The sequence below is a fragment of the Cotesia typhae genome, unplaced genomic scaffold (genome assembly GCF_013202065.1).
Source record: "Cotesia typhae breed Kobodo isofemale line unplaced genomic scaffold, CoteBio_Ctyphae contig_5, whole genome shotgun sequence".
In the NCBI taxonomy this organism is placed as follows: Eukaryota; Metazoa; Arthropoda; class Insecta; order Hymenoptera; family Braconidae; genus Cotesia; species Cotesia typhae.
Genome location: NW_027423757.1, coordinates 8,105,175 through 8,132,685, shown reverse-complemented (window position 1 = coordinate 8,132,685; position 27,511 = coordinate 8,105,175). Strand labels below are relative to the sequence as shown.

The following is a 27,511-nucleotide window of genomic DNA, read 5'->3' as shown; positions in this document are numbered from 1 at the left end:
TTTATTCAGATCTTCAAACTTGGACATTGAAACTTCAGTAATTAAAAAAAAAAAAAATAAATCTCATCTAAACCATTAAATGGAGAAAAACTCGTACCTTGATTCAGTTGATATTCTAGATGCCCGCGTAATTAATATTGATTCGTTTTTTAACTTGCGTTTATAATTATCTTTTTCTCCCCTTCAACCACTGTGACTATGAGAAATGAGAAATCATCGAAAATGATCTTTGCAGTTTTATCTACGAATAACTTCTGAACGACACATTACTTGACAGTATACGGTATAGGTCGTAAAGTAAGCTTTAATTTTCGCAATTAAAATTTTAGTTCAACTTTAAACCGTATTTTCATTTTATGAGGCTTCGAACACTCGTATTTTAATTTTCGTAAGCTTCGCAATATTATTTAGAACTTTATAACAAATTGGTTTTCATTTTAAATAAGAACAAAATTATACATAAGTTTCTAATCTAAGCTTAAAAATATTGTTACAAAAACTTTACTATCCCATTTAATTATTTTTTAAGTGAATGAAAATTTATTAACCTGAATACTTTTAATGGTACCATTTAAATTTATAATTTATGAATTTCAATGAAATATTATGAAAGATTTATTGTTCAATATTAATTTAAAAATATTATTGAATATTAGTAAAAAATTTTTGTTTAAATTCAATCATTTTTAATGGATTCGTAATCGATTTTGAAGCATTAATATTAATAATCCATATCAATTTACAACCGCTAGTAAAATTATAAGTAATAAAACGCCTATTTACATTCAAACGACTGTTAAAATATAAAAATTTAATTAATAGTGGAATTCGGTCGCTACCGACAGTACTTACTTTGAATTTTACGATCGATTTGCTTCTGGAGTATGGTAAAGCTAGAGCTGGATAGCGAGGATTCTCGGTCACGAAAACTTCCACAAGCAAATTGATAAAAATCGTTGCATGGATCCACGTCCCTGTTCATCGATGCTAACATTTTTCTTGATCCCTCATTGCATGCTTTTGTAACACATATTTCATCCTGTCCATCTCGTTCTCTGATGCAAGCTTCATCCTATCAAATATAAAATTATATGTCTATACGTCATACAAATAACATATTAACTGAATGACAAATTTATTATTTCTATCTTTTAAAGTACGAATTTTCTTTGCCATACAAGTATAAAAGCTCGATTATTTATTTACATCATTGAATCCTCGACAGTTGCAGAATATATAAAACAGTAAATAAGTCGATTCATAGATTTTTTTTTAATTCTTTAACAATTCGTTAATTTTTTTGGCCTATAGATTAAAAAAAAAATTCAAAATTGGTTGAGAATGAAGCTTTAATGTTTACAATTTTCAATTTTTAGAATGTTTGAAAATCGGACCAAAAAATTTCGTTCAAGTGAAAAATTAAAAATTAAAAAAACAATTTTCCTTTGACTGAAAGTAGTAAAAAGTATTTCTACTCGTAATGTATTCACAGAATATAAATCGTGGGATCTGAGCATCGATCCTGACATTTGCCTTCAAATCTAAACGGTTTTTTATGGCTTCAATACACACAAGTCCACGTGCGGTGCTATGAGCTTGACCATCGGTTTATCACGGCCGTTCAAAGTCATATTGTATCTGTTACATACGGTGTAGTGTGCTCTACTGTGTACCGTTGTAGATCACGTTTGATTATTAACGATTAGTTGGTTTACTTGAAATATCTCACATATGCAACAAGTGCAAAAAATATCTATTCTAACAATATTTATACTCCTACAAAAGCTATTTTTATACGTATTTTTATTTATAATCCTTTGTACACTGATGGATACACTCTATCTCACTAAATACCATTTGCTATATTTAACTACTACGACTACTCTTTTTTTTTTTTTTTTTTTTAATTATTTTGTTTCTTCTACCTTTTTAACAGTATATTTATAGCCTGGTCAATATTTTTATTTACATCCAATACACACTAAATTCAGACCTTCTGTAAACAGAACCGGTGAATCGTATATCTTTTTAAATTTAACCGATCTAATTCCTCTGAACTATCCCCTTTAATACCCCATGAAAAGTTTATAGCCTTCTGTGGAGTATTAATTTACTAAGAAAATTCTTACGCTATACAGCAGTATGAAAGTAGTAGTCAAATATTGAATATTGTTGGATGAGAAAATTTCCCGCCAGTTTATATCAAATCGAAACACACAATAAACATCGTGATAATAAATAGTTTCTTTACACTTTTAACGAAAGGTAATAAAACTTCTAAACGATAAAAGGAAAATCTTCATTGTTAACATCTAATTGTTAATTATTTACGCGCTAGCTAGCCTTCATCACTTTCAAAATATCGACGTCTTTCTTTGACTCACGCGCAGCATCGCCTTTGTGAGATGCATTCTTTTTTTGTCTTACTGTTCAGTTGTCATTTATTACATTTTTATTAAATAATATTGTTATTACTATTATCGATATCAGTAAGTGGATTTTGCTGAAGGGCATTTTTATTATTATTATTATATGGCCAATTGTCAGTCACAGATTTATCGTAATATAAATTACGATGGTTAAACAAAATCATCGAAAGATACCTATAGATTATTATTAAGATAGTTTTTTTTTTTAAATAAACGAATGGATTAAAAAAAAAAATAAACGTCAATTTTTTTCCACTGTACTAGGAATTGTTTCAAAATTAAATAAAACCCGATAAACTAATTAGTGATAGTTATTTTTTTAATACAAAAAATGTATCGTCAAAATTTCAATAACGAGATATTTGAAGTTCTGTACTAATTGGCATTTAAATGTTAGTTAATTAAATAATTTGCGTTAAAAAATCTGAGCGACCGGAATTTTTAGAGCCTATATTGAATCCCAAGTCATTAAATTATCAAAGTGGTTTTGTAATTAACAAATACTTTATGAATAATTGTGCGTTTAAAACTTGCTCGATGAATTAAATTTAGATTTGCATGAATAATAAAGTGCATACGCAATGCATACAAGAGTAAATAGTATAATTTTAGTGTTTGACTATAAAATTGAAATCGATTTCTCATTTAAAAATGTATACACCTATAGAATGACAATAGAGTCAATTCGAGAGTAAACAATGCAAATGTAAAAGCCTGCGAATAATTAAACGCATTCCACTTTTCTATGGAGCTGCAAAACAGTAGTAATTGATGGTGTTGTAGTTTGTAGACATAAAATATCGAAAATTGTTACCACTTGATTTATAATGATCATAAATAATCTACCAGTTTAACGCTAATAAACTGTGATGATTTTGATAATAGTCAATCTATTGTTTACTTAATATACGTACGGAGACAGCAAACTGGTACATGTATTGGTCGTCATTATTGCATGACTAAACGAGGAGATAAGTGAGAGTGATAACTAATATATTCTGCACAGATAAGCTGTTACAAAGTGGAAACGTAATTTCATAAATATTATTCTACTGAAGAGTTTTTTTCACTAATGATGATTTTAGATAACAATTAAATAAACTAAAATTGATGTAAATTTTAATTTAGCTCTAATGACTTCATGTTTTTTAATCACTTTTAAAAAAATTTAGAAAATTTTTTTTCGGGTTTATTTTGATCTATTCCTATTGAAACTACAATTCTTGTGTCGTGTGATTTCAAAGCCACTGGATTTAAAATGCTGGCGATTAATTAATAAAACACTCAAACTTGCATGCTTAATAATTAAAGCTACCGCCTTTTGGCTAATAAATAATTTATTGTATTCTAAATTAAGGCACCGAGAAACCAGGCTGTATAAGTCAATTACTGGTAAAATGTAATGCTTTTATACAAATTTCATTTAGTTTTTAAAATACAAGAGAGTTTACTTAATTTGTATATAACTGAGTTTAGTAAAAGCTTACGATCGGAATCGATTTTTCAATTAATCTCATTATTCATAAAAATAGTAAAGTACTTAAATCCAAGTAAATACCTAGAACCCAAGTTGTTCTGTGTTAAATTGATTAATTTATTTATTTTTAAACTATTTGCTAATTAACTTTGCCTTACCTTGCGTTACTAATTTATCGCATTTACCATTAATTAGGTAATCAATATTCATCACGTATTTTTTATTGATCGAGATAAATTTTGTTTTTATACTAAATACTTAATACTGTTATTGATGACTATAATTTTCATAACTAGTTTTTAATAAATCAAATTATTAACAAACGATATATTATCTGAATTTTCACAAAAAAATGTAATAACGGAAGAGCTCAAGAGAATTTCAGATCTAAGCTCTATATTTGTCTGACTGGCTTTAGGTCAAGTCGTAGAAAATAAAACGGTGTTTTAGAGACAAAGAGTGCTTTTTTCGATCCTCAATGTTTATTGATGCTGTCTAAAAAGGATCGCATAAGTTTATAGCCTCGAGCAATGCGGTCGAAATTTTAGTCAATAAAAAATTTTGTGTTCGATGTTTGTTAGTCGAGTTATTCTCATGAGTGGGGACTAATTAAGTCAAGCTTAGACTAACTAAAACAAAAAGAAAAAATCTACAGAAACAATATTTTTTTTTGTTAAATTATATTGACATTAAAAAACTTCTGAAGTTATTTTAGTTTTTCTTTAAGACCCAAATCTTTGTGACAAATGTCCGGATAAAAGTCGACATAACAGCATCAAAAAAATTCCGTAAAACTTGAAAATAAATAAAAATTTTTAAAAGACCATTTTTAAATTTCTTTCAAAATTCATCAAAAAAAATTCAAGTTTCGGTTAAAAATTTTAGACAGACAAGAAATATTTACCAGAGGAGCGCAATTTCGAGGCTGGTCAGCATCTGGAAGGGTGGTGATCAGAAACAGAACCGGACTGGTAACTAGTAAACTCGTCACAAGAAGCATAGCAAAAGTTAGGAGAGCTTTATGAACAGACTTGCTCCTTTTAACCCAGTAGCAAGGAACGCAGCATATCCAGGTTCCGGTGGCCTGAGTCCTCTCGACGGGAACCATGGGCTCGTCAACCGCGTTGCTCGCTTCATCATTGTTCTGTCCATGAGTCGGCGTCGAGAGATGATCTCGCTGATGTTGATGGTACTGCTGTTGGGCTGATACATGTCCGGGTCCTCCACTGGCATGGCTTCCACCTACAACACTACCTCCGCCACCTGCACTGCCTCCGCCTCCTCCGCCACCACTATGACTGTGCGGCCCCGCCACTGGGCCCGGAACACACAACGCGCGTGTACTTAAGCCTATTTTAACTCCGCCGGTTCGAGTTGTTCCACCCCGGGCCTTACGGCCGCGGTTGTTCCGGCTCACCGTACACAGAGCCACATTTGCAGTGTTTTTATCTGAGCTTCCTGACGTCAATCAACTGACAGATGCAGCTTTTTGTTCATCAACAGTTTAATACTTTAATATTTTTTTATTTTTTTATATGAACTGCATTTCTAGGTTGTTTTTGTTCTTCATACTTCAATTCCACTATTGTTTAATTTTTATACTTTTTATCATTTCAATGCATAAATATTTTTTTTTTTACCTTCAGAAAATTACAATAACTTTTTTTCAACACAAAACAAGTACATTGTTTTACACAATTTTATTATTCATTTTTTTTTTTAATTTTTAATTACTTCATAACAATTGAATAAAACTCTATTACTCTAAAATAAAAATAATTTTATTGAGTAAAATAAAAAAGAAAATTTATTTTAAAATCTACATGCATGTATATGAAATGATATACCATGTGCATTGAATAGAAAATCGATGTGAAAATGCATATTATTTAAAAACAATTTAAATAAATAAACATGAAAAAATTTATTGTTTTATCTAACGAATATATAATAACTATAAAGAAAATAAGCTTACAAATAAATCAGAGAGTTTATGCTAAAAAAATACCGTTAGATTAAAAAATATAGCGATGCAGTACTCTGCGTCCTTAAGAGGTAACACGCGGACTACTAGACGTACGTGGTATAAACCATCGTGGCGCCTTTTCCACCCTCTTTGAACCCCTTCCTGGTTGATCACCCACCAACGCTTGCATTCTCACATCAACCGACTCCCTCTCTGTCGATTGAGTTAATGCATGTAATGCGCAAACTCTCGACATTTTAAACGCCACAAAATCCTCAAATATTTTACCTGCTAACTATTAATTTACTTTATCTGTTAAATTTGCATTATTTTGCGAGTCATAACTGTAATAATTTTTGTTACTCAGCAATTTTGCAGTCGGAAATTAGAGAGTTGAATTTTGAGTTTGAGTAATTTTTTCGGGAGCGAAATTATTGATGCAGATTAAAATAAAAAATACAGTTTGAAATCTTAACTCGGGGGAGGATCATTTGACGGGCAGCCGAATTGGCGCTTCCAGAGGGGAGAAAAACAGTTAAAAAATTCAAGGATACAGGATATGAATTTTAGCTAACATACATCACAGTAGTCGCCAAGGTATAAAGCCAAGTGATATTAATCAGTCACCAATATACATTTCCGTAGCAGTAAAGCTCGGATGGATCCTCGTGGTTGTCTTATCGATTTTAACATTTGATGCTCCCACGTACAAACATATTCACAAAATCTGGTAGTCAAATGTAGGTCAACTTAATGAAATTATTAAGTCTCGCCAAGACACATTATATATGTGATAACGGGCATTCGATTTCATTCCTATAAATTATTTTTAAGAACTAGGCTATAATAACATAAAACCCCGGGAATCAATTACTGTGAGTTACTGACCAACGATACAGTTAACTGATAAACTGACTAATTTCTTGTTTATTTATTTATTATTTGCCGATATTGTTGTGTAGTTAGCTAAATGATATTCGAAACTTAGAATACCAAATGGATAGATTCATCAATCAATCTAGACTGACTAGCAAATCTGTTCTCGGATGTCCGATTCAAATTCAGATAGATCATTCCTTATGTCGAGGAGTTTTTTTTTAACTGAAATTAACGTCAAGATATTTTGATAAATCGGTTATCGGAGTGGAATTAATTGATTGGTTTTCGGTCTCTTGGAATAGAAATTAAATTGAATTTTTTTTTGCTATCGAAAAAAAGATGAAGAAGCTTACGTGCTTAGTACGGAAGATCACTAAAAATTCTTTCTCAAATAAAAATTAATTTAGTTATAAATAACTGAGGCTATTGATAAAATTTTATTGATTTTAAAGTAGCTCGAAAATTTTAAGAATATTTTAATTAAATATAGCTCTTTGTTTATTTTCATCACATATTCCATATCTATAAATTTTTATTTTTGTTTAAATAATTTTAAAAAGAGAAATTTTATTGTGAATTATTAATGAAAAAGTTATTATTAAAAATTAGATTTTCTTGCGATTTATTTTAAGTAAATGTGTTTATTTTTTTGTACCGAGAATTTTATTGTCCAAAAAAATTTAGGATTGTAACTCATTGACGGCAATTTTCTTACTTTAACATCTTACGTTAAATTTATAATTAATTTAAAAAAATTTTATGAACTTTTTTTTTTTTTTTTTTTCATTAAAAAAGTTTATCCAATATGAAATTAAAAAAAAATTTTATTTTCAAATCTAAAAATAGAAAATAAGAATAAATTAAATAAACTTATGTTTCAGTCAATTATTACAGATCGTTAAGTTGTTAAGATCTTAAAAAAAACTTATCTAAAGACAAAGTAGTGTCTCGCGTTTAACTACATTAGATTCTTTAAAAAACAGTCTTGTATTTTTTATCCTCTCAATATTATCAAAATTTTAAAAAATGATAAGGATCGTATAGGAAATTAAAAATATATCACTAAGAAATTATTCTAAATAAAAACTTTATATTTCATTTATTCTGTTGACTGATTTAATTCTCACATATGTATACATTTAATAATTATTATTATTTTTTATCATTAATATTATTATAATAATTTCCTCCAATTTTCTTTTATTCTCTGCACTCTGCAATTTAAAAAAATTAAAAAAAAGTCAATTTAAAATAAATTTCGCAGGTACTTGAATAAAGTTACAATATTTTTCTTAAACAAAAAAATAAAGAAAGAAGATCTTAGTAAACTCCAAGAGAGTAGAAAATTGTATTAAGTATTGATATTAATAACTCGTTAGATTAAATCTCTACTGTAAATAAAAATTTTACTGACAAAATAAATAAAATTTAATCGGTAACCGCGTCTATCTACGCCTAGGACGACACATTAATCCGCAACTTTAAGTTGTCTACATTATTTTATCAGAAAAATAGTTGAATGAAGGAAAGATCTAACGTCAAGTTTACATCATTAAACTGTCTGCAACTATAATTAAATATAAATATATGCATGAATTTCATTTATAGAGATATATGTTTTAAGTAGGATTTTAAATTATCAATCTTATAAGTCATCTGTATACAATATTTTCAATATATATATATATATATATATATATATGTTCTCTATAAAGTTTCTCTCTTTATCTGTACTGCATATTTTTCCTAAATTGCTATCAATGTTTTTTTTTTTTTCACAAACTCAACTTTTTTTTATTATACAAAAATTTTGCAAAGTTATTTAATTTATCGATCAATTTTTTAATTATCCAAGTGAAAACAAAATAATTGTTATAAAAAATAATTAAGCACAATAATAAATTGTGAAATAAGTCTGACTTCATATTATTCTGAATTAATGAAAATGTTAGATTCACTATTAATATTTATTGTTTATACTTTCTATAATTGATAAAACTTTTAAATATAACATCATAGGTTATTATTTCTCTTTAATAATAATCTGTAATAATAACTATCATACAATATATTTCTAATAAATATAATAAATATTACATTGATTTTTCCTGATATAATTTACAATATATAAATAAATAAATTGAATAAATATAAAATAATAACTTACAATTTTATAAATAATAAAGAAAATTACGCTGGTATAAATTTTGGCTATTTTTAAATTTACCAATTATTTAAAAATTGAATTCTCAAAATCAGCTTTAAAACAGCATCGTTTAAATTATTAATTATTCTTTTCAAATTCATTGTTCCCAATAATAGTTTATATACCTAACTCGATATCTACTTGCATAATTATTTGATATTAATATCAAGTACCATTGTTTCTATTTGATATTTTTGTTTAAATTAAATTTTTACTATTTTTTTTTTTTCAATAATGTTTTCATCTTTTACTTACATTTAAATAAATAATTTTAGCTTATGATAATTATCATTTGTGCAATCGTTTCTGAGTATAAAAAAAATATTACATACAACATATAACCATAACAAAAACTCCAAAATTTATGCTTAAAAATATTAATATAAATAATTATTAAATAAAATTAATAATTAAAATGTTAAAACTTAAAAAATTCCAGTTTGTATACAAATATAATCACATGTCTTTCATATTGTTGATAAAATATTTCAAGGAAGACATTAATAGTTATAAATAAGTAAATGAAAATAATAAAACGTCAAGTTATAGATAGAGTTTAATCATTTCTGGAGTATTGGTTCGGGCCAGTGTCGGTACGGAAATTAAAATCCTACCATTTAAATTTTGAATGTAATTATAGCAATGGGAAGGATCGTTACATCGCACTTGAACGCTCTTCATGAGCTTTCTTTACGACGGCTAATTTTGAATGTGGATCGGCGACGGGTAGTCCAGTATAGGGCGGCTCACTTGTACCATGAAGCATTAACGTCCATTCCTTTATCCATCCGTGCTGTGGTGTGTCTGAATTGAACCTCACCTGTATCATATTTGATTAAAATCAACATTCTGTTTTTTACAAACTCAATTATTCAAAAAATTTTTTTTCATTCTTTAAAATCAAGAAATATTTTATACAATAATTAAATAACAATCAGAAAATTTAGAATCAATCAAACTCTTGATTAAGATGTAATTTTTTTTTATCCTTCGTCAATTTTTTATTGCAGCTTTACTATTTGTACTCAATTGAAGTTCGTAATATTGTTGTTATTTTGGTAATTATTTATAAGCTGCTTAATGTGAGACTTAATTACTATAATTTATTGGAATGGGAATGAAATATCAAACGTTGCAAAATAAAAAAAAATTACAATTTAATTAACTGTTTAATTGATACTAAATCCTCTGATTGATATTTAATTGTACATCAAAAATATTAATTGTTAATAAAGTTTATGTAAATTTTTTTAATTACCTCAAGTATCCATGTTCCTTGTGGATATTCTCCCCAAGTGTGTGTGGTCATAAATGGCCACCTAGTGAATCCATCTCGATGGTCATCGTCATTTATTCTCTTACTTAAAATCATTGATCTGCAATAAAATAACATCAGTAATAACTTTATTCTTAAAAATATTTAACGAGAACTAGGTTCGAGATTTTTTCGAAGTAACTTTTATCTTTCAACGATTTTCAAAGTAACGATGATTTATTTAAAACTCGAACAAGTACTAACAATTTTCGAGCTTACTAGTTTGAAGTATGGATGAAGATTGCATGTACTTATACGATTTGACAAAACTTTTTTAACTAGAAAGTAATATTGAAATTTTTCATTTAAATTACTTGACCACCACATAACTCGACTGACTAAATTGGCGTTAAATCGAACAGAAAAATTTAAAGAGTCGATTATGTTGATGGATTTTAAAATAGTAATTAAAAGAGTACCATAATATTTATCAAACAATCTGACCCGTAATATTTAATACTCTGGTGGACAACGCTTAAATGAATTTCATTTACATAATAAAAAATTCTCTGTGTAGAATGACCTTTCGAAATATAGTGTGTTATATGAAATAAATAAACTTTTGAACTTTAAACATCAGAGAAAAATAAAATAAAATTCAAGACTTAAACATGTGCACGTAAAAAATAACTTTAAAGAAATTCAAGAAACATCATTTGTAGTTTTAAAAGTTTATTCACTTTTGCTACAAAAAAAAAAAAAAAAATATATTTTCGTTTTACATTATATGAATTTAAACTATACAGAGTAAAAAATCACGCATAAAATCTTTAAAAAAAGGTTTCTCTAAATTTAATTTAATAGTTAAAAAAATTTTATCGAGATTATTGAATTAGGTACAGAGTGAATGTATCAAGGGGTTTGATGGAACTAAAAAAAAAATGTGACATAAAAGAAGAGAGTTTTAAAAATCAGAAACCGTGGGATGTAATGTATGGATGGCTTTTGACAATGAATAATAAAATAAAGTAGATGAAAAATATTACCTGGTTGCCATGGGTGAAGTTAGAAAGAGCTCTAAATCACCCCGTCGTGTAGCATTTACAGTAATTACTGCCTGTACATGCTCAAGATAGTTGACAGCCGATTCAGTGCCAGCACACGCGTCTGTTTTTATTTTCAGTAGAATTGAATTATCTTGCGTCACTTTCCTGTATCAACAAATAATTTTTCGGAGTTAGCAAAAATTTATTCAGTAATAAATTTCTGATTATAATATTTAAAAATTTTAAGGATTAAAAATTGATAATAAAGTCCAATTTTAAAAAATTATTTCCACCCAAATATTCAATTTTTTATTATAAAAAATTGATAATTCATTTGAATTTCTAAATTCAGTCAACCCGATTTATACGTAAGAAATAAAAGCTGTCGTGACTTGAAATATTGAAAATTCACTAATATTAATTATTAATTAAGTAATGTAATGTTTAGATTTAGAAATAGACTGTGTCATTCTCAGTAGTGGAATTGTGGCGACATATTGATCGCAGTAAAACCCTTACACACTGAATTAACCACATTTTTGGGTCAATTTTACGAGATCACGCCATCATTAATATTTAAATTATCGTCCTTGGTCTAATTGTTAAACTCTTCTAATCTAATATAATATAATAAAATGTAACTTGTTTGAAATTATTAATTATTAAACTATTTATTCTCTCGGTGCTTGTATATAATTTTCCATCCACTGAATTCAAACTCTTCATGTAACACTAATTAATTTTTCCACAAACGTAAAAATATTCCATGGTATAAAATAATACGACAAAATCCTTTTAATTAATTAAACTACCCATCGATTTTAGTGAAACAAACAGATTTTTACAAAAGCGCGGAAAAATAAAATAAAATAAGCGAAACTCAGTATTCTTTGACCAATTAAATCGCGAATATTATTCCCGAAATAGAAATAGAATATTTAACAAGTGTCAATAACATTGGAAAAGTGAGTGACGTATAGCGTTGACGTCAAGAGAACCCATCTAGCCAAGGTTGGTGTAGTAATGTCGCCATAAAAACGTCTGATGGAATGAGGAGACGAGCAGAGAGTAAAAGAGTGTAAATTAGTAGAAAAACTTTACTCGTGATAAATGATCCTCGTTCACATGTTATCCATGTATGAGAATATATGTACAAGTACATACATACAACTCGTCTCTTGTGAATTCATCAGAGGTTAAAAGTGTCCTATAATTTAACGAGACTGCTGGACTACTTTTATATTCACTTTGATAAACTATTAATACACATCTAAAAGACTCAAAGAACAAGGATAATCCCTTGATGATACTGGTCCTGCTAAATACGCTCTTGGGAGATGAAATATTAGGTCTTACAAAAACTATTTATAACTGATACGGCAAGACTAAATATCTCCGTCAGTCAAATTGTTTATTGCGGCGTCAGTAAATTACATCTATGTAAGGTGTATGCGACATTAATTTAAGCTTTATATGTATGTGTTGTTAATCCATTTCATTATTTTGCACTATCATCAATCATACTCGTGCATTATATTAATTGAATTAAATTAAATGGATAATCATTTTAGATTGCAAACATGATGATTGACATCACTCTTTATTGTATGAAAACATTCTATTTATCTGATTTTTAATTCTTTTAATTTGTAGTATAAATCATAAATGAGGTATGACGAACGGAATGCAAAGTTTACATTCTCACGTGGGAGTATAAAATATGTAAATATTTATTTTCATAGTTTTGTTTAAATGGCCGGTTTTAATTAATTTAACAAAGTTATTTTTTTAGATTTATATCATGAAAGCTGAAAAATTTTCAATTGAAAAATTGATGTTAGAGGTGGAATGTTTTTTCAAATTTTTGTTTGTCTGCTTCACTTGGAAATCAGATAAAGTAAAAAACTTTTAAAAAAGTGACAGATTGGTGTTTTTAGTCAGTGTAAATATGAGGGTGCTAGTGGTTGACATAGAACCAGGAATAAACAAGAGAAATTAACATAGAGATACGTTTAGTTTTTTTTTGTTTACCGTAAGAGTAGAGTAAAGAAAAATGGTTCAGGCAGAAGTCATGGCTCGTAAAATTTTAAATAAATAAAGCTTTATGGATTTTTCATCTATTTTTAGTATGCAAATTTAAAAATCTAACACTAAAATAGTGAAACGCCTTAATGTTTTTTTTTTTTTTTTTTATTGTTTTATGTAAAAATTGAAAATTGTCAAGATAAATCTTTAAAAAATTAATCCAAGCTTATTAAATTAAAAAAAAAATTAAATTTTCTCGATACAAGAAAATAATTTCAACACTCAATACAATAATAATAAAATCACAATGAATTCATTGATTTTTTCAATTATTTCTTCGACAAAAATAAAACTCTCACGAGAATATTCCACTGCAATCTACCTGTCCCGATGACTATAAATTGGAATTTTATATCCTCTCATATCGCGAACTTTTAATTAAAAATCCTTTATAACCGTCTCTCCTGTATTATAAAACGCTTTTAACTATGGAATTAATAATGTACAGGTTAATTAATTTGTCAAGTTCTCCACCGTACTGACAACCAACGCATATCATAAGATTTTATTGATCTATTTGTCCGTGGTACAAGGAAATGTTGACAAAGGATGTTTATGAAAAATTTTATTCTATTATCTTATATTACTATACCCATCGCAAAGTTTATTGCAGCGCTGTTAAATTTGTATATATGTTAATTTTTAAGTATCGCCTAAACTTTAATTACAAATAAAAGTTTTAAACTAAAACTTGAGTACTCATCATTCCCGTCTTGAATATGTTACTACTGTACAAAATATTTTACGACGATACAGTTGAGGGTTAATAAAATATTTAATTACTCAACAATAAAATAAGTAACAAAAGTGTCATCATAAATTAAAAGAAAAAATAAATACTCACAAATTAGTCAACACAGATCCAGCTTGACAATGATACCGTGGAGGTACTGTCTGCCATTTTTTAGCCAAAGCAACCATAGCGCCGGCATCGAGGACACCGTAACCGAATAAATGATTAAATTCGAGCCCCACACCGTTCATAGTCCAGTGAAATCGGCCTTTTGCATCGAAAAGAGAGTTTCTTTTAGATGTTAACACCGTCAGGTGCTGAATATCTCTCCATGTGAGCGTAGGACTGAAATTAAATAATAATTTGCATAATTATATAGATACTTCTTCTGTTACTAGCCCGAAATTCCTTCAACAGAGAGCTTTTATTTAAGAACTTAACGATCTCGTTGAAAGGAAATGAAACTTTTTATATGCATACATTTTATTGATAAACGCATTGAACGATACTGTAAAAGCGTATTCGTTGTCGGTAAAAGAACTAATTATACTATTACTATGCAAATGCTATATACTAACTTTGCTTCAAGTGCCAATGCGAATACTCCAGCAGCTTCTGGCGCAGCTGCCGACGTCCCGCTATGGGTTGTTGTGCATTTTCCATAAAGATCCGTTGTCGCCTGTAATGTTTTTAAATAACTCCATTATTATTATCATTCACTCGTTTTTCATTTTGCATCTTCAACATTTGCATTCATAAATGTGGTAATATTTTTTAGCAATTTTTTAAATAGCTATTTATGTCTTTATTTGTGATTTTACTTTCCAATGATTTGATAGATCAATAGAAATTGAAATAGACTTTCCGAAAAATAAATTATTGTTTTTAAATATTTCTTCATGACTGAAATATTTTAAATAATTAAATTGGTTTTTCACATCTTTATTCGTCTGTAAATTATCTCGATTTTTAGTAAAATTAAATTTTCCATTTACATTTAGTTAAATAAAATATCATTAAGCAGAACGATAAAGACGTGAAAAACTAACTTATTTATAAAAATTATTCTTTCTGTCATTTTACAAAATAATAATTAATAACATTATTCGACTTTTTAATTAAAGAATTTACATTTCTCTAATTAGAAAGTAGTCTGAATTATTTGTTGAGTAACTTGATTCTATATAAAATGATATTTAATATATTTCTTGTTCCTAATAAACTACTGCAGTCTTTTAAAATAAAAAGAATAAACAAATTAAGTTAAAGTTTTACTGAAGTAAATTTTTTTTTTTATTTTAACAGTTACTTTGAAACTTGAAATTAAATATCGCAAGTTTTTAGTTATTTACTTAAATAAAATTTATAATTTATAATTTGTTAGTTATATCAACTAAACGCACACTTACGCACTCATAAAGGTATACAGAACCACTCAATTTAACTTGTTAAAGTAATTAACTGGAATTTGTAAAAATATAAAAAAATCAGCATTTATTCAAGCTCATTTCGTCCCCTCTATTCCTAAACTAAAACTAATAGTAAATTTATGAGAAAACTTGAATTTTCATCCTTCGTTTGAAATAAAAAAAGCTTTCGACTAAACGATATTAAAATGAACATTTTATAAAATCCATCTATAAACATATCACAGTAAATAAAATATCTACTTGATAAGAAAATATTACAAAATATTTTTCTTATATTTTTCTTAATAGATATTTAAAAACTAATGTTTTCAAGTCTTTCATCTACAGTATTCTGAAAATTAAATACGTTTTCAAATATATTATTTCGGTATATATAAAATCAATAAACTGTTTATTTTGCTTCATGCTATAAATTTAAAGTATGTATGCTCCGTTGAATATAATATCCTGCAAAAATAATATATTATAAATTTATAAATAACCTCAAAAACGTAAAACGTGTAGTCGCGAATTTTCCTCCCTAAATTCATTATTATTCATACGAAAATTACATTTTCAGTCACGTCATGGTATAACTGTCTCCTTGTTAACCGTCGTTCCAATTTATGTTTCGCACGAAGCCGTTCAATACTCTGAATGTGAGAGAGCAGGATACATCGGTCCTTTTAATGTCAACATATCTGCTGGTGAGTCTCAATATAATTATGATTATCACTATAACTATAACTTTGAGGACAATAACAACACGAAATTAAAATTGATCCATGAACCTGATACGCTAATACATTAAAACATCTGTTTAACATGGTTCGATCAATTGATAAGTTTATTTCAAAGCACCTTAAAATTTTAATTACTCAAAAAACAACGTGTGAAAAAATTTTCTGATATGACTTGATTTACTCGTATATAATTTTTTGATCAAAAGTAGCATTGAAAATTTCTGAAAGTGCATAATCGCTTCATCATTCTCTTGCAAGAGAGTTAATTAATTAAGATCTAAAATTAAAATCATGTTTTTGAAAAAAAATTTATTAAATTTGAAAGTCATAATTTATTTTTCATCTTTGTATCGGAATAGCTTATTGATTCAATTATTTAAATTCATAAATTAATTAAAAAATTGGTTAAATTACTTTTTCATTACAAGAGAATTATTTTCAAACATCACGAATTATATGTACAAAATTATACAATTTTAGAAATCATTTTAAACTATGCAATATATCCATCAAACAGTTTATCGAATATTCTCTTGTCAATATCATAAATTTAATATTGAAATAACATGACTCAATGAGCCATCGAAAGCTTCAAAAGGCTAATTCAATATAAACCACACGAAAAAGCACTCAGCAAATGTAATCTCAGCTGTTAGGATAATTAAAGTAGGACAACTATATTTACCACTCCAGTATTCGGATCCTTAGCGCCATTGCTGAATGTGGATGCGAGTGTACTCGAGCAGCTCTCATCATAATGAGCATTTTGGCCAACGTTTATTGCACTATTAATACTAACTGTCCACATGCTCGCCGCATAACCATCGCAATTGCAATCATCTTCTTCACCTCCGTCACCTGAAGCCCACACATAAATATTTCCTAATCCTCGCCGACCCTAAAAAAATATTACAATAGTTAAATAAATATTTATTTTTTCCCTTGACATTTATTTATTTTTTATTCATTTATGTTATATAAAATTCCACTTATCATCTTCTTTTATTAACCATTTTTTGAGGATACATTTTAATCAAAAATTTTATTTGCTGAAGAACTAAAACAACAGACACTTTCGCGTTAGCAGTAAAAGCTCAAATTTATTGTGTTTAATCGAGTTAAATATTTGCTCAAATGCTAGAAATTCTCAACTCAAAATTCACCGCCGTATAATTAAACTTTTTTATGGAATTAAGCTTTTTTATATAACTAAACTGTTTACTTGATATCATACTTCATTAACTCCACGGACGATGGCTCGCATAGTTGCATTTCTCGGGCCATCGACTGTTTTCCCGTCGTCGGTGGGTCCCCAAGAGGCGCTGTAAATATCAATAAGATCCGGTTCATGACCCATGCTATTTGCTTCGATCAAATCGGTCATGTACGGCTGGTCGAGCATACGAATTCCAGCAACTTTTGAATCGTACGCCACCCCGACTCCGCAAACTCCATTGTCACGTGCTGCAGCCACTTCTCCAGCACATCTCGTTCCGTGGCTGAAATATATTAAGTTTCTTTTGTTAACATAATTTTATACTTCTTTGAGCTTTTCTCAAACTTTTGTGTCGATAATAGATTCATTAGAGTGGATAACAATAAATAAAAGTTCACTCTAAAAGAAGAAACAGTTACTTTTACGGTCATATTATTATTATTTTTATTGTTTGAGATGTACTAAAATCACAACTCAAGTTTTGTCAAGTTTCTTTTAAACTTTTATATATTCTTATCAAACAAATTTATTTACCTATTAAACCAATCATCTGTGTATCTAGGATATGGATAAGGATCATTGCTACTAAAGTCATACGATGCTTCCGCATTCTGAAACAAAAATAAACAGATATTAATTTATTTTTTGTAATTTAGAATGATTTTAAAATATTTTATCGAATAACCAAAAGTCAAAAGTAACTATCAAATAATAATTAGAGTGATTAAATAGCTATTATTTAATTTTGAGTTAAATTGAGATAATTTTTTTGTTAAAAACATTTTACAAAATAAGACTCAGCTTCTTTATTAAGAAAAATTAAAAAAAAAAAAAAAACTATAATAAATTTTTTTAAATGTTTACTTTAAAAAATTGTAAACATAAGCCAGTACCTCATTCTCGATTAATTTAATTACCGTACTTTACTCATCTTAAAACGTAATTGAGGTAATTGTCGAAATGAAAAATGACTCAAATTTAATTATGATCTAATTAGGATTATGTAGGTACTAATAATGTTACCAGAAGACGCATTAATCCCTTAATTATTACATATATATAATGTATACAGATTATTGTATCGTGATATAATAGCATGAAATTATACATAAATACATATCTATTAATGGACATCAACATATCAATAAATGAAATTATTTTTTTTTATTACTATTAATCTAGAACACTATTAGCCATATTAAGCACACTTAAAAGATCGATTGTTTCATAACCAAAATAAAACAATATTTGATTTCGAAATTATTTTTATATTATCTCTTCGAAATAACTTGGATCGAATTTTGTGTGAATCCTTACGGGATGTCCTACGTTATGAAACACTCTGAAGTCTTGAAAACAAAGTCTTTTATTTCAAATTGCTTTATGATACTCTTGTGATCCGTGAGATAAGGTATCTTTATTTTAATCCAATTTTTAATACGATGTTATACCATTCGATTTCACAATCACATTTTTTAAATTAAACAAAACTTTTAACGGTTATTCAAAATTGTACCCACAAGGAAAATGTAAATTATATTGAATTATCAAGCAGAAAAATTTTTGAACCGAATAAAAGTTTATTTTTTTTGGATTGAGAATTTTTTAAAATAATCGAAACCTTCAAAATAATTTTACTCCCAAATGGTAACAAAATCAAATTATAATAAATCAAGTTAATTTTTTTTATCGGTGTGTACTTCATAAAAGCCAACGAATAAATTTTACTAACTAAACTTTTATCATATACCCTATACATTTTTTTATTACATCAGTCCAGCGAAGTAGGATGTATGAAAAAATAAATAATTGCTGAATCACTTTTAATAGCCCCAAAAGGATGTTATTGCTTTGGCCATACAATGAATTTACCAAACAAGATAACAGCCATTATCGAGTACTTTTTTTAACGAATCGACTGATTTATTAGGAATCGTGCTGGCTATTATCATAATAGAGCATTTTTTCGAAATAAAAATCCATAAATGTCCAATTATATTCTTTGGCTATTTTATAACTTATGACATATAAAAAAATTCTCTGTCTTCGATTAATTGAGACGTACATGTAGAGGTGTGTCATTCAGTTTTATGCGGTTTGTTGGCTAGATTACGAGTCTATATTTGAATGAATTTGATTCAAACCTTTATTTGCGTTCGTGGTAGTTCCTAGCTTCGAATCAGAATAAAATAAACAAAGAATCGAATCATACCGCAGTGTTGAATTAAAAAAAATTCTATTAACTGGTTTACTCTTTTCTAAAAGACACGATGTTTAAATAACAAAAAGTTTTTTAACGCAGTCTCTTTTATGTACTTATAATAAAGTAAAAAAGAAAAAAAAATCTCATTGAAAACTTGGAGAGAACGGAATACATTTTCCTCAATACAGAAGAACAACGCGTGAACATGAATATGAATAGATTATTCAGGGTTGTGCAGTGTGAATATACTATGCAAGGAGAATAAAAATTACGAGATAAAATTTTCATTGTTATAAGGTCAAGAGTGTTCTGACACAGCTAATACAATTAAATAGAGAAGATTTTAACTTTGATATTGCAATGCCTACACATAAAAAAACTGGCTGCAATCATCCCGGAAGTAAATGGTAATTTTCGTTACCCCCGGATTTATACTTATATGCACGGATGCCTGGACTTTTACTTGTATTGGTATTAAGCGATAACTATATTTAAAATCTACAAAGACCGAGTGTTTTAGTTAAAGCTTGAATGTAATATAAATATTAATATTATGAAAATTATTATATCAGATAAATCTAAGTTCCAATAACAAAATTTAACGCCCACTGTTGTTATAATCTTTATCTAAAAAGGATGATATAATATTCAGTGACGTCAATGTATACGCGATATTAAATATATATTATTTGAAGCATTATACACAGTTGAGCAATTATTGATTAAATAACTAAAATAAAGGTATTCAAGTACTTACGTAATTATACTTTAAATCCGGGTGCATATAATCGACACCTGAAACAATTTTTATTTTTATTTATATATTCATAGCCATCTTTTGTAAATTACAGTATTGAAAATTATCTTAATTATTTTTCCCAGTCTTAGAGTAAATTATTCTTTTGGAAAAATAATTTTTAAAAGAATTACAAATCATTTTAGTGAATTAAAAAATTTTTGAGCTTCAAAATTAGAGGTAATTCTCAACGAAAATTAATTATAATGATACTGGTATTGTGTGTTGAATATTAACTTTTGGTTGTAAGAACAAAGATGACGTATTTGACGGATGTATAATATTAACTGTTTGGCTATTAATAATAATTGTGCAATTTAGTTATGTATGTAACACAATGTATCATCACTTATTGAGTTTTAAAAAAGTCTGTAAAGTTTTATAAAAAATTAGCAATAACATAACACATTTAAAACTTGTGTTTCTCATTCAAAGTTTTTTAGAATTCTATAAAATGACGGTAAAAAATAGAAAGATTAGTTTTGAACTTATTGATGTTTATGGATTTATTTTTACAAGAACTTTAAATAATATCAATTTTTCTTGAAATTATAACTTAAATTAATTGAAAATATTATTTAGTGTAAAATCATAATCAAGATTTTGATAAAAAGTAGGAATTTATTTAATTTTCAAAAAATTAACATTGATTCATTTCCTCACACTCTAATATCATTAAAATTTCAATCTCCTCAATTATTAAAACACAAACACCGTTTCTAAACTTTAAAACATTAATTTCAGAATAAATTTCTGAGATAACTAAATTAAATTCACTAAAAAGTTCAAGTATTCTTCAAAGTTGTGAATTTCTTTCTCTTTGAATAGGAAACCTGATTTGATTACAAAAAAAATGTAAGTTACAACCGAAGTTTCAAAGTATCTAAATTTGAACATTCGCTAGTATAGGTCAAGGTTATCTTTTTTAATAAGTTTTTCCACATAGCCCCATTTGTCATGAACGTGAAAAGAAACCTAATTTCAAGTTTTATGATCAGGTAAAGCCGTAAAGAAAATTGCTTGTAAAAATGGAGGGCAAGTTTACTAATGAGCCCTTTCGGTTTCTTATAGTATTAGTTCTTGGTAGTCGCAGAGTATTGTTAGTTTGTAACAACGGTAATAATAATAAATAATCTGTAATTGATGACTCACCATCGTCCATAATAGCAGTCGTAACATTTTTTCCTGTAACACCCTGAGCCCAGGCTGCTTCTACGTTAAGGTCGAGTCTCGGTTTTCCCCCATTTTGTCCAGTATTTTTAAGATACCATTGATATTGAAAGTATGGATCCGTCGGATCCTGACTTGCCTGCTCTTTAATTAATTTTCTATCGTATGATGGCACGAGATTATCGACACTTAAGGGACGATATCCCCGCTTTACACGCTTGAAACCCATCTGCTGTACTGCCGTGTGTACCTAGAGATTAATCGATTATATTTTATTTTCATTATCATTATTTATCACATAGGAGATAAAAAATTTTTACAAGCTACCTATTATACAAAAAAAAAATTAATATCAATGGCGTTTCGATTTACTAGGTCAGACAAAGAGTTTTTCAACTTTATGCTTCAATATATTGAAAATTTTCAACAATTGAAAAGTTATTGGTTCCCGTCTAATTTTTTCTTTAAAAAAAAAAAATCATTCTTTTATGAGATCTGAAAAAAAAAAAAAAAGATTTTTATATTTTATGTTAGAAAGCTTTTTCCACTTCAGATTTATAACTCATAAAATTTTTTTGATATGATCACTGAATTTTTTCCTTACAAGAAAGTTAAGTTTGAAACACCTCAAATCTAGAACTTAATTTAAAATTCTAAAATAAACATTTTTTTACTTTTTTTTTTTTTTAATTTATCTGCCATTGATTTTTAATTTAGTTAACTATTAAACTGATTTTTGATTGATATGTTTAATTGACGTACATATTTTTAGACAAAATAAAAAATTTTTAATAAATTTTTTTTTCATCTCCATATATACCCATATGTAACCAGATCATCCTATCAATGGTAAGATTTGAAAATTGGCTCAGAAAATTTTTTCACGAGAACCGTATAGATGTCAATCTGATGATACGTTAACAAATATGGAAATCCTTTATGATCAGTCGATAAGGATTTGAAAAGTTACGAAGAAAAAATGGTAAAATTATACAGAAAACTTGTTACTGAAACTACCCGGCAATTCGGAATAATCCTGGTATATTCGACTTTTATGAAAAAAGTATCACCTCATTGTCACTGTTTCCAGTTTTATCTTTTATTTCAGTAATTTTTAATAATTACTGTAATATTCTCTCTGATATTCTGAAATTTATTTTAACTTCGAAACCTTAAAGTAGCGTTTTTCAATGACAAAATTTGCATAACTTGCTAAAGCATATATACTTTACATTACTTTTTCTTTATTTTCCATTAACTTTATTTAAATGCGAGATTGAAAAAAGGAAAAAAGACAGCTTTTTTAAATCAACAAAGAAATATTATTCCAAGTACTTAAACAATCAAGCTTCACTTATCCATATTTTTGTTTTGATTTCTGTAGTAATAAAATTATAACTTAATGAATGACGGTTAATGTGGAAAGTAAATTGACTGTATTTATTCAATGCGCAAGGCAGCAGTAAGATTTATGAAAGGCTTACAAGTTTAATGTCATTCACTTTTTATTTGTAAACTTTGTAATATCGACATTTCTCATTTGATTCTATCAAATAGTGTTTAAGACGGTTCGTTTTATATGACGTCTTAAGGTATCGTGACGTCTTTCATTGTCACACATGACGTCATGTGTTGTAGTAACTACCTTAGGAAAAATAAATGAGTGATAAATAATCCAAGAAAGTTTTCATTAAATTATTTGTATTACAAGCACATTTTTCGTATGAGTTCAATATCTCGTGACGTCATACGACGCCCTAATGTCTTGGAACATCTGACGACTGTTGACGTCATATGTTGCCATACCCATAGAAATAATTTGAGACATTGTTTGTGAAAATCTCTTATTAACTCATAGTTTTAAATTTTTATAATTGTTAAATATTTTTAACTGTTAATAAATGTACTTTTTTTTCAAAAATATGTTTATTGAAAGTTAAAAAATAGTTGATAATATTTAATAAAACATTAAATTGTTTCCAAATGAATAAATTTACTAACAGTTAATAAATTTTTCTACCAGTGTATCTCGTTTAAAAATAAAATTCATACATTAATCTGATAAATTTTGCTGAAGATTGATTATTGTTATGTTCTATTAATAACAGGTACTAAATAGTTAGTAACAAAGTTTCTTATCAATTTTTCTTTTTCGTAATAACTAAATTCTATCGTAATATCAAAAATAAAATTCATACATTAATCTGATAAATTTTGCTGAAGATTGATTATTGTTATGTTCTATTAATAACAGGTACTAAATAGTTAGTAACAAACTTTCTTATCAATTTTTCTTTTTCGTAATAACTAAATTCTATCGTAATATCAACAGACACAAATAAAGTTAGTAGTATTTCAATAGAACCGTCCACAAAAAAAAGTTTTCGAAACTAGATTATAAAGTTGTGAAGAAAAAAAACTACTTACCAAGGGATCTATCTTTAGTCGTCTTGTGTGAGGCACAGACCTCTTAGTTCTTGCATGTGGCAGAGCAGTATGAACAAAATGATATTCCGTCTGGCTTCCCAAGACCTTTGGCAAAAAAAAATTAATAACTTAAATTTCAATTTGAATACTATTATTAAATAATTTTATGCGAAAATAAACGATAATAATAATCAAATAAATTTTTTAGATTTAAATCACACAACAATAGAGCATCCAAAAAAAGTATAGAATGTTTTTCTAGATTCTAGACGGATGAAAAAGTATCAATAAATGTTTTCTCTACAAGGTATTTTATATAAAAATTCCAATTCTACTACATTTATCATAGCTCGCATGTATCGCTATTGATTTTACTCACAAGCTTTTTTTTCTCTCCTACGCAGCACAATCTAATCACTAAGAAAATGTACTTGAAAATTACTTCCACACAATAAATAAATAACAAAATTCATTTCCGTTTTAATAAAAAAAAATCAACAAATATCAGATACATCACAATTTTTTTTTAATTAATTAAAACCAAATAAATTTATCTCTTATGATTTAAATTAATTAAATTGCCAAGTAAATGTCATCATACAATTTCATTACATAATTCGAAGTAATTAGCGCATTGACTTATACGAATCTGTTTTATTAATTAAATTAATAATTCAATTTCTGGTTAAAAAAAAAAAAAGCATATTTCTTCAAATTAGCTGAGTAAATTTACGTGTCAGCATAAATTTTAAATAAATGTGAGGTATACTATTGACTGATGTGCTGTTTTTTTGAATCAATAGAAAAAAATCTAGCCTGAATGAAACAAATGTAATAAATTATTACTAAGGATGTGCGAATATTCGAATTTACGAATTATTCGCCTCGAATCCGAATCGAATTATTAGATTAGCATTGCTAATAATATTAATATGTAGACAGAGAAAATATGAATACTCAGAAAAAAATCTACTCTGTATTTTAACGTCAATAATAAAAGGTCATCTATAATACTTTTTGCATTTCTTTAAGCCGGATTTAATTTTTTATTATTTAGTGCATGAAATATATAATGCAGAAAGATTATTCGTTCATAAATCTGAGGCTTCAATTCTTTTTTTTTTTTTTTTATTCATTAAACTTTGCGACGGAAGAACAAAGTCAAAGCTACAAAGCTTCGTTAAAAAATTGCTGAATACATTATAAATCGAGAAAGATATTCATGAAAGTTTACTAGAGGGCAATTAACTGTATAAAATTAAAAATTAGCAAATCCAGGTTACTGACCTCACCAGGCACTTATTTTAAGATACTCGGTATTAAGAGACTGACCCGCATGTATGCAGAAATCAACCTGATACTTTGGACGATTGAGTATTAAGTTATGTGACGCAACGCAACTTAACTCTAAACTTTTTAGTAAAGCTCAACTTTCCTATTAATCAATACAATCTTATGACACTAATTTCCAATTATTCGTTAAACAAATTGTTAGTTTCACAGTTAATTTATTACTTCTCTAAACTACTCAACATTTATATATTTTGATTTTTAAAATAAAATGTAGAATTTTCAGGAAAGAAAAAAATAGTGATAACACTTTATGCTTCATGAGAAGTAAGAATATCGATATGAATATTGTATAAAGATTTTAAAAATAGTTATCACTACTTGGACGTAAAAATACGCCTTTATTGAGCGTTCATCAAATATTCACATCGAACTTTATGATCATTTCATAAGCTCAAGCTTTTTATGCAAAAACCCCTCAGGAATTCAGCATGAATTTTCTTCATATATACAATAATAATAAAACTCTGATAGAACAACATTTTCATTCACATACTAAAAATAGTTTAAATATTCAAGATGTTTATCTATTCAAATTTATCTCTTTTGTGTGACAAGTAATTTTTCCAAGTCCAAACTATAACCCCAACCAAAAAAATACGAATAAATTTAAAAATTTTTTTTATTTGAAAAACTTTAATACCTATTGAGTAATTTAAAAATCATTTTGTGCACTCAAATGATGAAAAGAAGTCAGGTTTTTTATTTCAATCTTTGAAAGGCGAAACATTTAACTATATTTGAATGTACTTCTAAGCGTAAAAAAATTCTTTGGAAATGCTGAGATGCTTTGAAATATTAATAAACCGTAGAATAAAATAAAACCTATATGTTTTTATTATAAAAATTGATTTAAATGTCGTAAAATCATTTGAAAATTATTTAGATTATTTTTGAACCAATAAATTTACCTGTTTACTAGTCACCCAACCAATCTTATCAATTTGTCAGCATAAATATTTATCTTCTTGAACCGATTATTCGATTTCACTCAACCGCAAATCAGTATACTGAATTATCTCCAATTCCGTGAATAATTATTTGCCTTTGCTAAATATTTCCTTTGGGAAATAACACATTGATTCGATGAAAATTTAATGTTTTTTATGAAAAAAATTACTATTTTATTTTTCCGCTTGCTTTCTTCCATTTAATGTTTTAATCCCTTGTCATCGAATGAATTTAACAATTTTAATTGCTCTCTGCAAATGAAGCCACAATAACCGCTGCCGTTTATTTCAGTATTCAAATAAATTATTTATTTCATTTATAAAACGATTTCATAGTATAAAAAAATTAAAATAATAATGGTCATAACAAAGTTATATCCAAGTAATAATCGATATTTGGAGTTTGCGAAAATTGCATAGATAATTCGACTTCCTTCATAATAACCAATTAATTATAGCGATCGAGAGGAAATTTTCCAGCGAGTGCAGATTGCCATCAATAAATACAGTTTAGAATGGACTTAAAGCTGATATAACCATTAATTTCTGCAGTTCGACAAATTTACTACGCAAATTTATCTATACACTGAAAATTTTACAGTGATTTATCGTCCAATTTTGCTTTAAACTAAATTTTTGCAGAAATAAGCTACTAATACGTGTTATCAATGTTTTATAATAAACTTGATCATGTTAATTTATCCTCGTCATTTATACATTCCAACGAATTAAATCTTAGCTTTAATCAATTATAATTATTCATTTTTTCGCTCATTAAATAACAATATCATTTTATTCCAAATTAATTTTCATTTTTATTTATCAATTTTATCAAGATACATTCATATGAACTAACTCATTTTACTCAAATAATTTCTTCAGATCATATTGATGTTATCAAATTATTTTTAGCTTCATCTGAAGGAAATCACACCCCAGAAAACTATATGAAAGGTTTAACTCGAAAGGGAGGTGTTATTTTTACCTTGTTGTTTGCATCAAATCCTACGCTTTCAAAACTTTCGATTACGAGAGTGGATTTTTGGTCCTTTACTATTACTCACAACCTTTTAATTCTCTACTTCTAACTCCTACTCACTGTCCGTGAGAAATTTCCATATTCGTGTTAGGCTATTCGTGATAACGAAAAAGTTATTCATTACAATGCGTC

At 27.3% G+C, this 27,511-nt stretch overlaps 3 protein-coding genes across 5 annotated transcripts in view; 1 reads left to right on the top strand and 2 right to left on the bottom strand.

Moving 5' to 3' along the window:
- Positions 1 to 5,997, bottom strand: part of LOC141530688 (neprilysin) — a 42,341-nt gene extending 36,344 nt beyond the window's left edge. The window contains exons 1-3 of one of the 2 annotated variants that reach the window (XM_074247950.1): positions 5,882 to 5,997; positions 4,811 to 5,670; positions 853 to 1,072 (exon numbers count right to left, since the gene is read on the bottom strand). In XM_074247950.1, the coding sequence (XP_074104051.1) occupies positions 853 to 1,072; positions 4,811 to 5,014 (424 nt within the window). In that variant the 5' untranslated portion in view covers positions 5,015 to 5,670; positions 5,882 to 5,997. The remainder of the gene's footprint in view (positions 1 to 852; positions 1,073 to 4,810; positions 5,671 to 5,881) is intronic. The other variant, XM_074247952.1, reaches the window with a different exon arrangement.
- The window catches only part of LOC141530684 (uncharacterized), an 86,055-nt gene that overhangs the window by 2,851 nt on the left and 55,693 nt on the right, over positions 1 to 27,511 (top strand). Inside the window, exon 2 of the mRNA XM_074247947.1 lies at positions 16,066 to 16,192. The gene's annotated coding sequence lies outside the window, so the exon portion shown is untranslated. The remainder of the gene's footprint in view (positions 1 to 16,065; positions 16,193 to 27,511) is intronic.
- Positions 8,381 to 27,511, bottom strand: part of Amon (prohormone processing protease amontillado) — a 29,717-nt gene continuing 10,586 nt past the window's right edge. For both annotated transcript variants that reach the window (XM_074247954.1, XM_074247953.1), the window contains exons 2-12: positions 24,041 to 24,145; positions 21,596 to 21,863; positions 20,405 to 20,442; positions 17,979 to 18,055; positions 17,463 to 17,727; positions 16,914 to 17,126; positions 14,655 to 14,755; positions 14,188 to 14,421; positions 11,259 to 11,423; positions 10,216 to 10,333; positions 8,381 to 9,777 (exon numbers count right to left, since the gene is read on the bottom strand). In XM_074247954.1, coding sequence (XP_074104055.1) covers positions 9,613 to 9,777; positions 10,216 to 10,333; positions 11,259 to 11,423; positions 14,188 to 14,421; positions 14,655 to 14,755; positions 16,914 to 17,126; positions 17,463 to 17,727; positions 17,979 to 18,055; positions 20,405 to 20,442; positions 21,596 to 21,863; positions 24,041 to 24,145 — 1,749 coding nt within the window. In that variant the 3' untranslated portion in view covers positions 8,381 to 9,612. The remainder of the gene's footprint in view (positions 9,778 to 10,215; positions 10,334 to 11,258; positions 11,424 to 14,187; positions 14,422 to 14,654; positions 14,756 to 16,913; positions 17,127 to 17,462; positions 17,728 to 17,978; positions 18,056 to 20,404; positions 20,443 to 21,595; positions 21,864 to 24,040; positions 24,146 to 27,511) is intronic.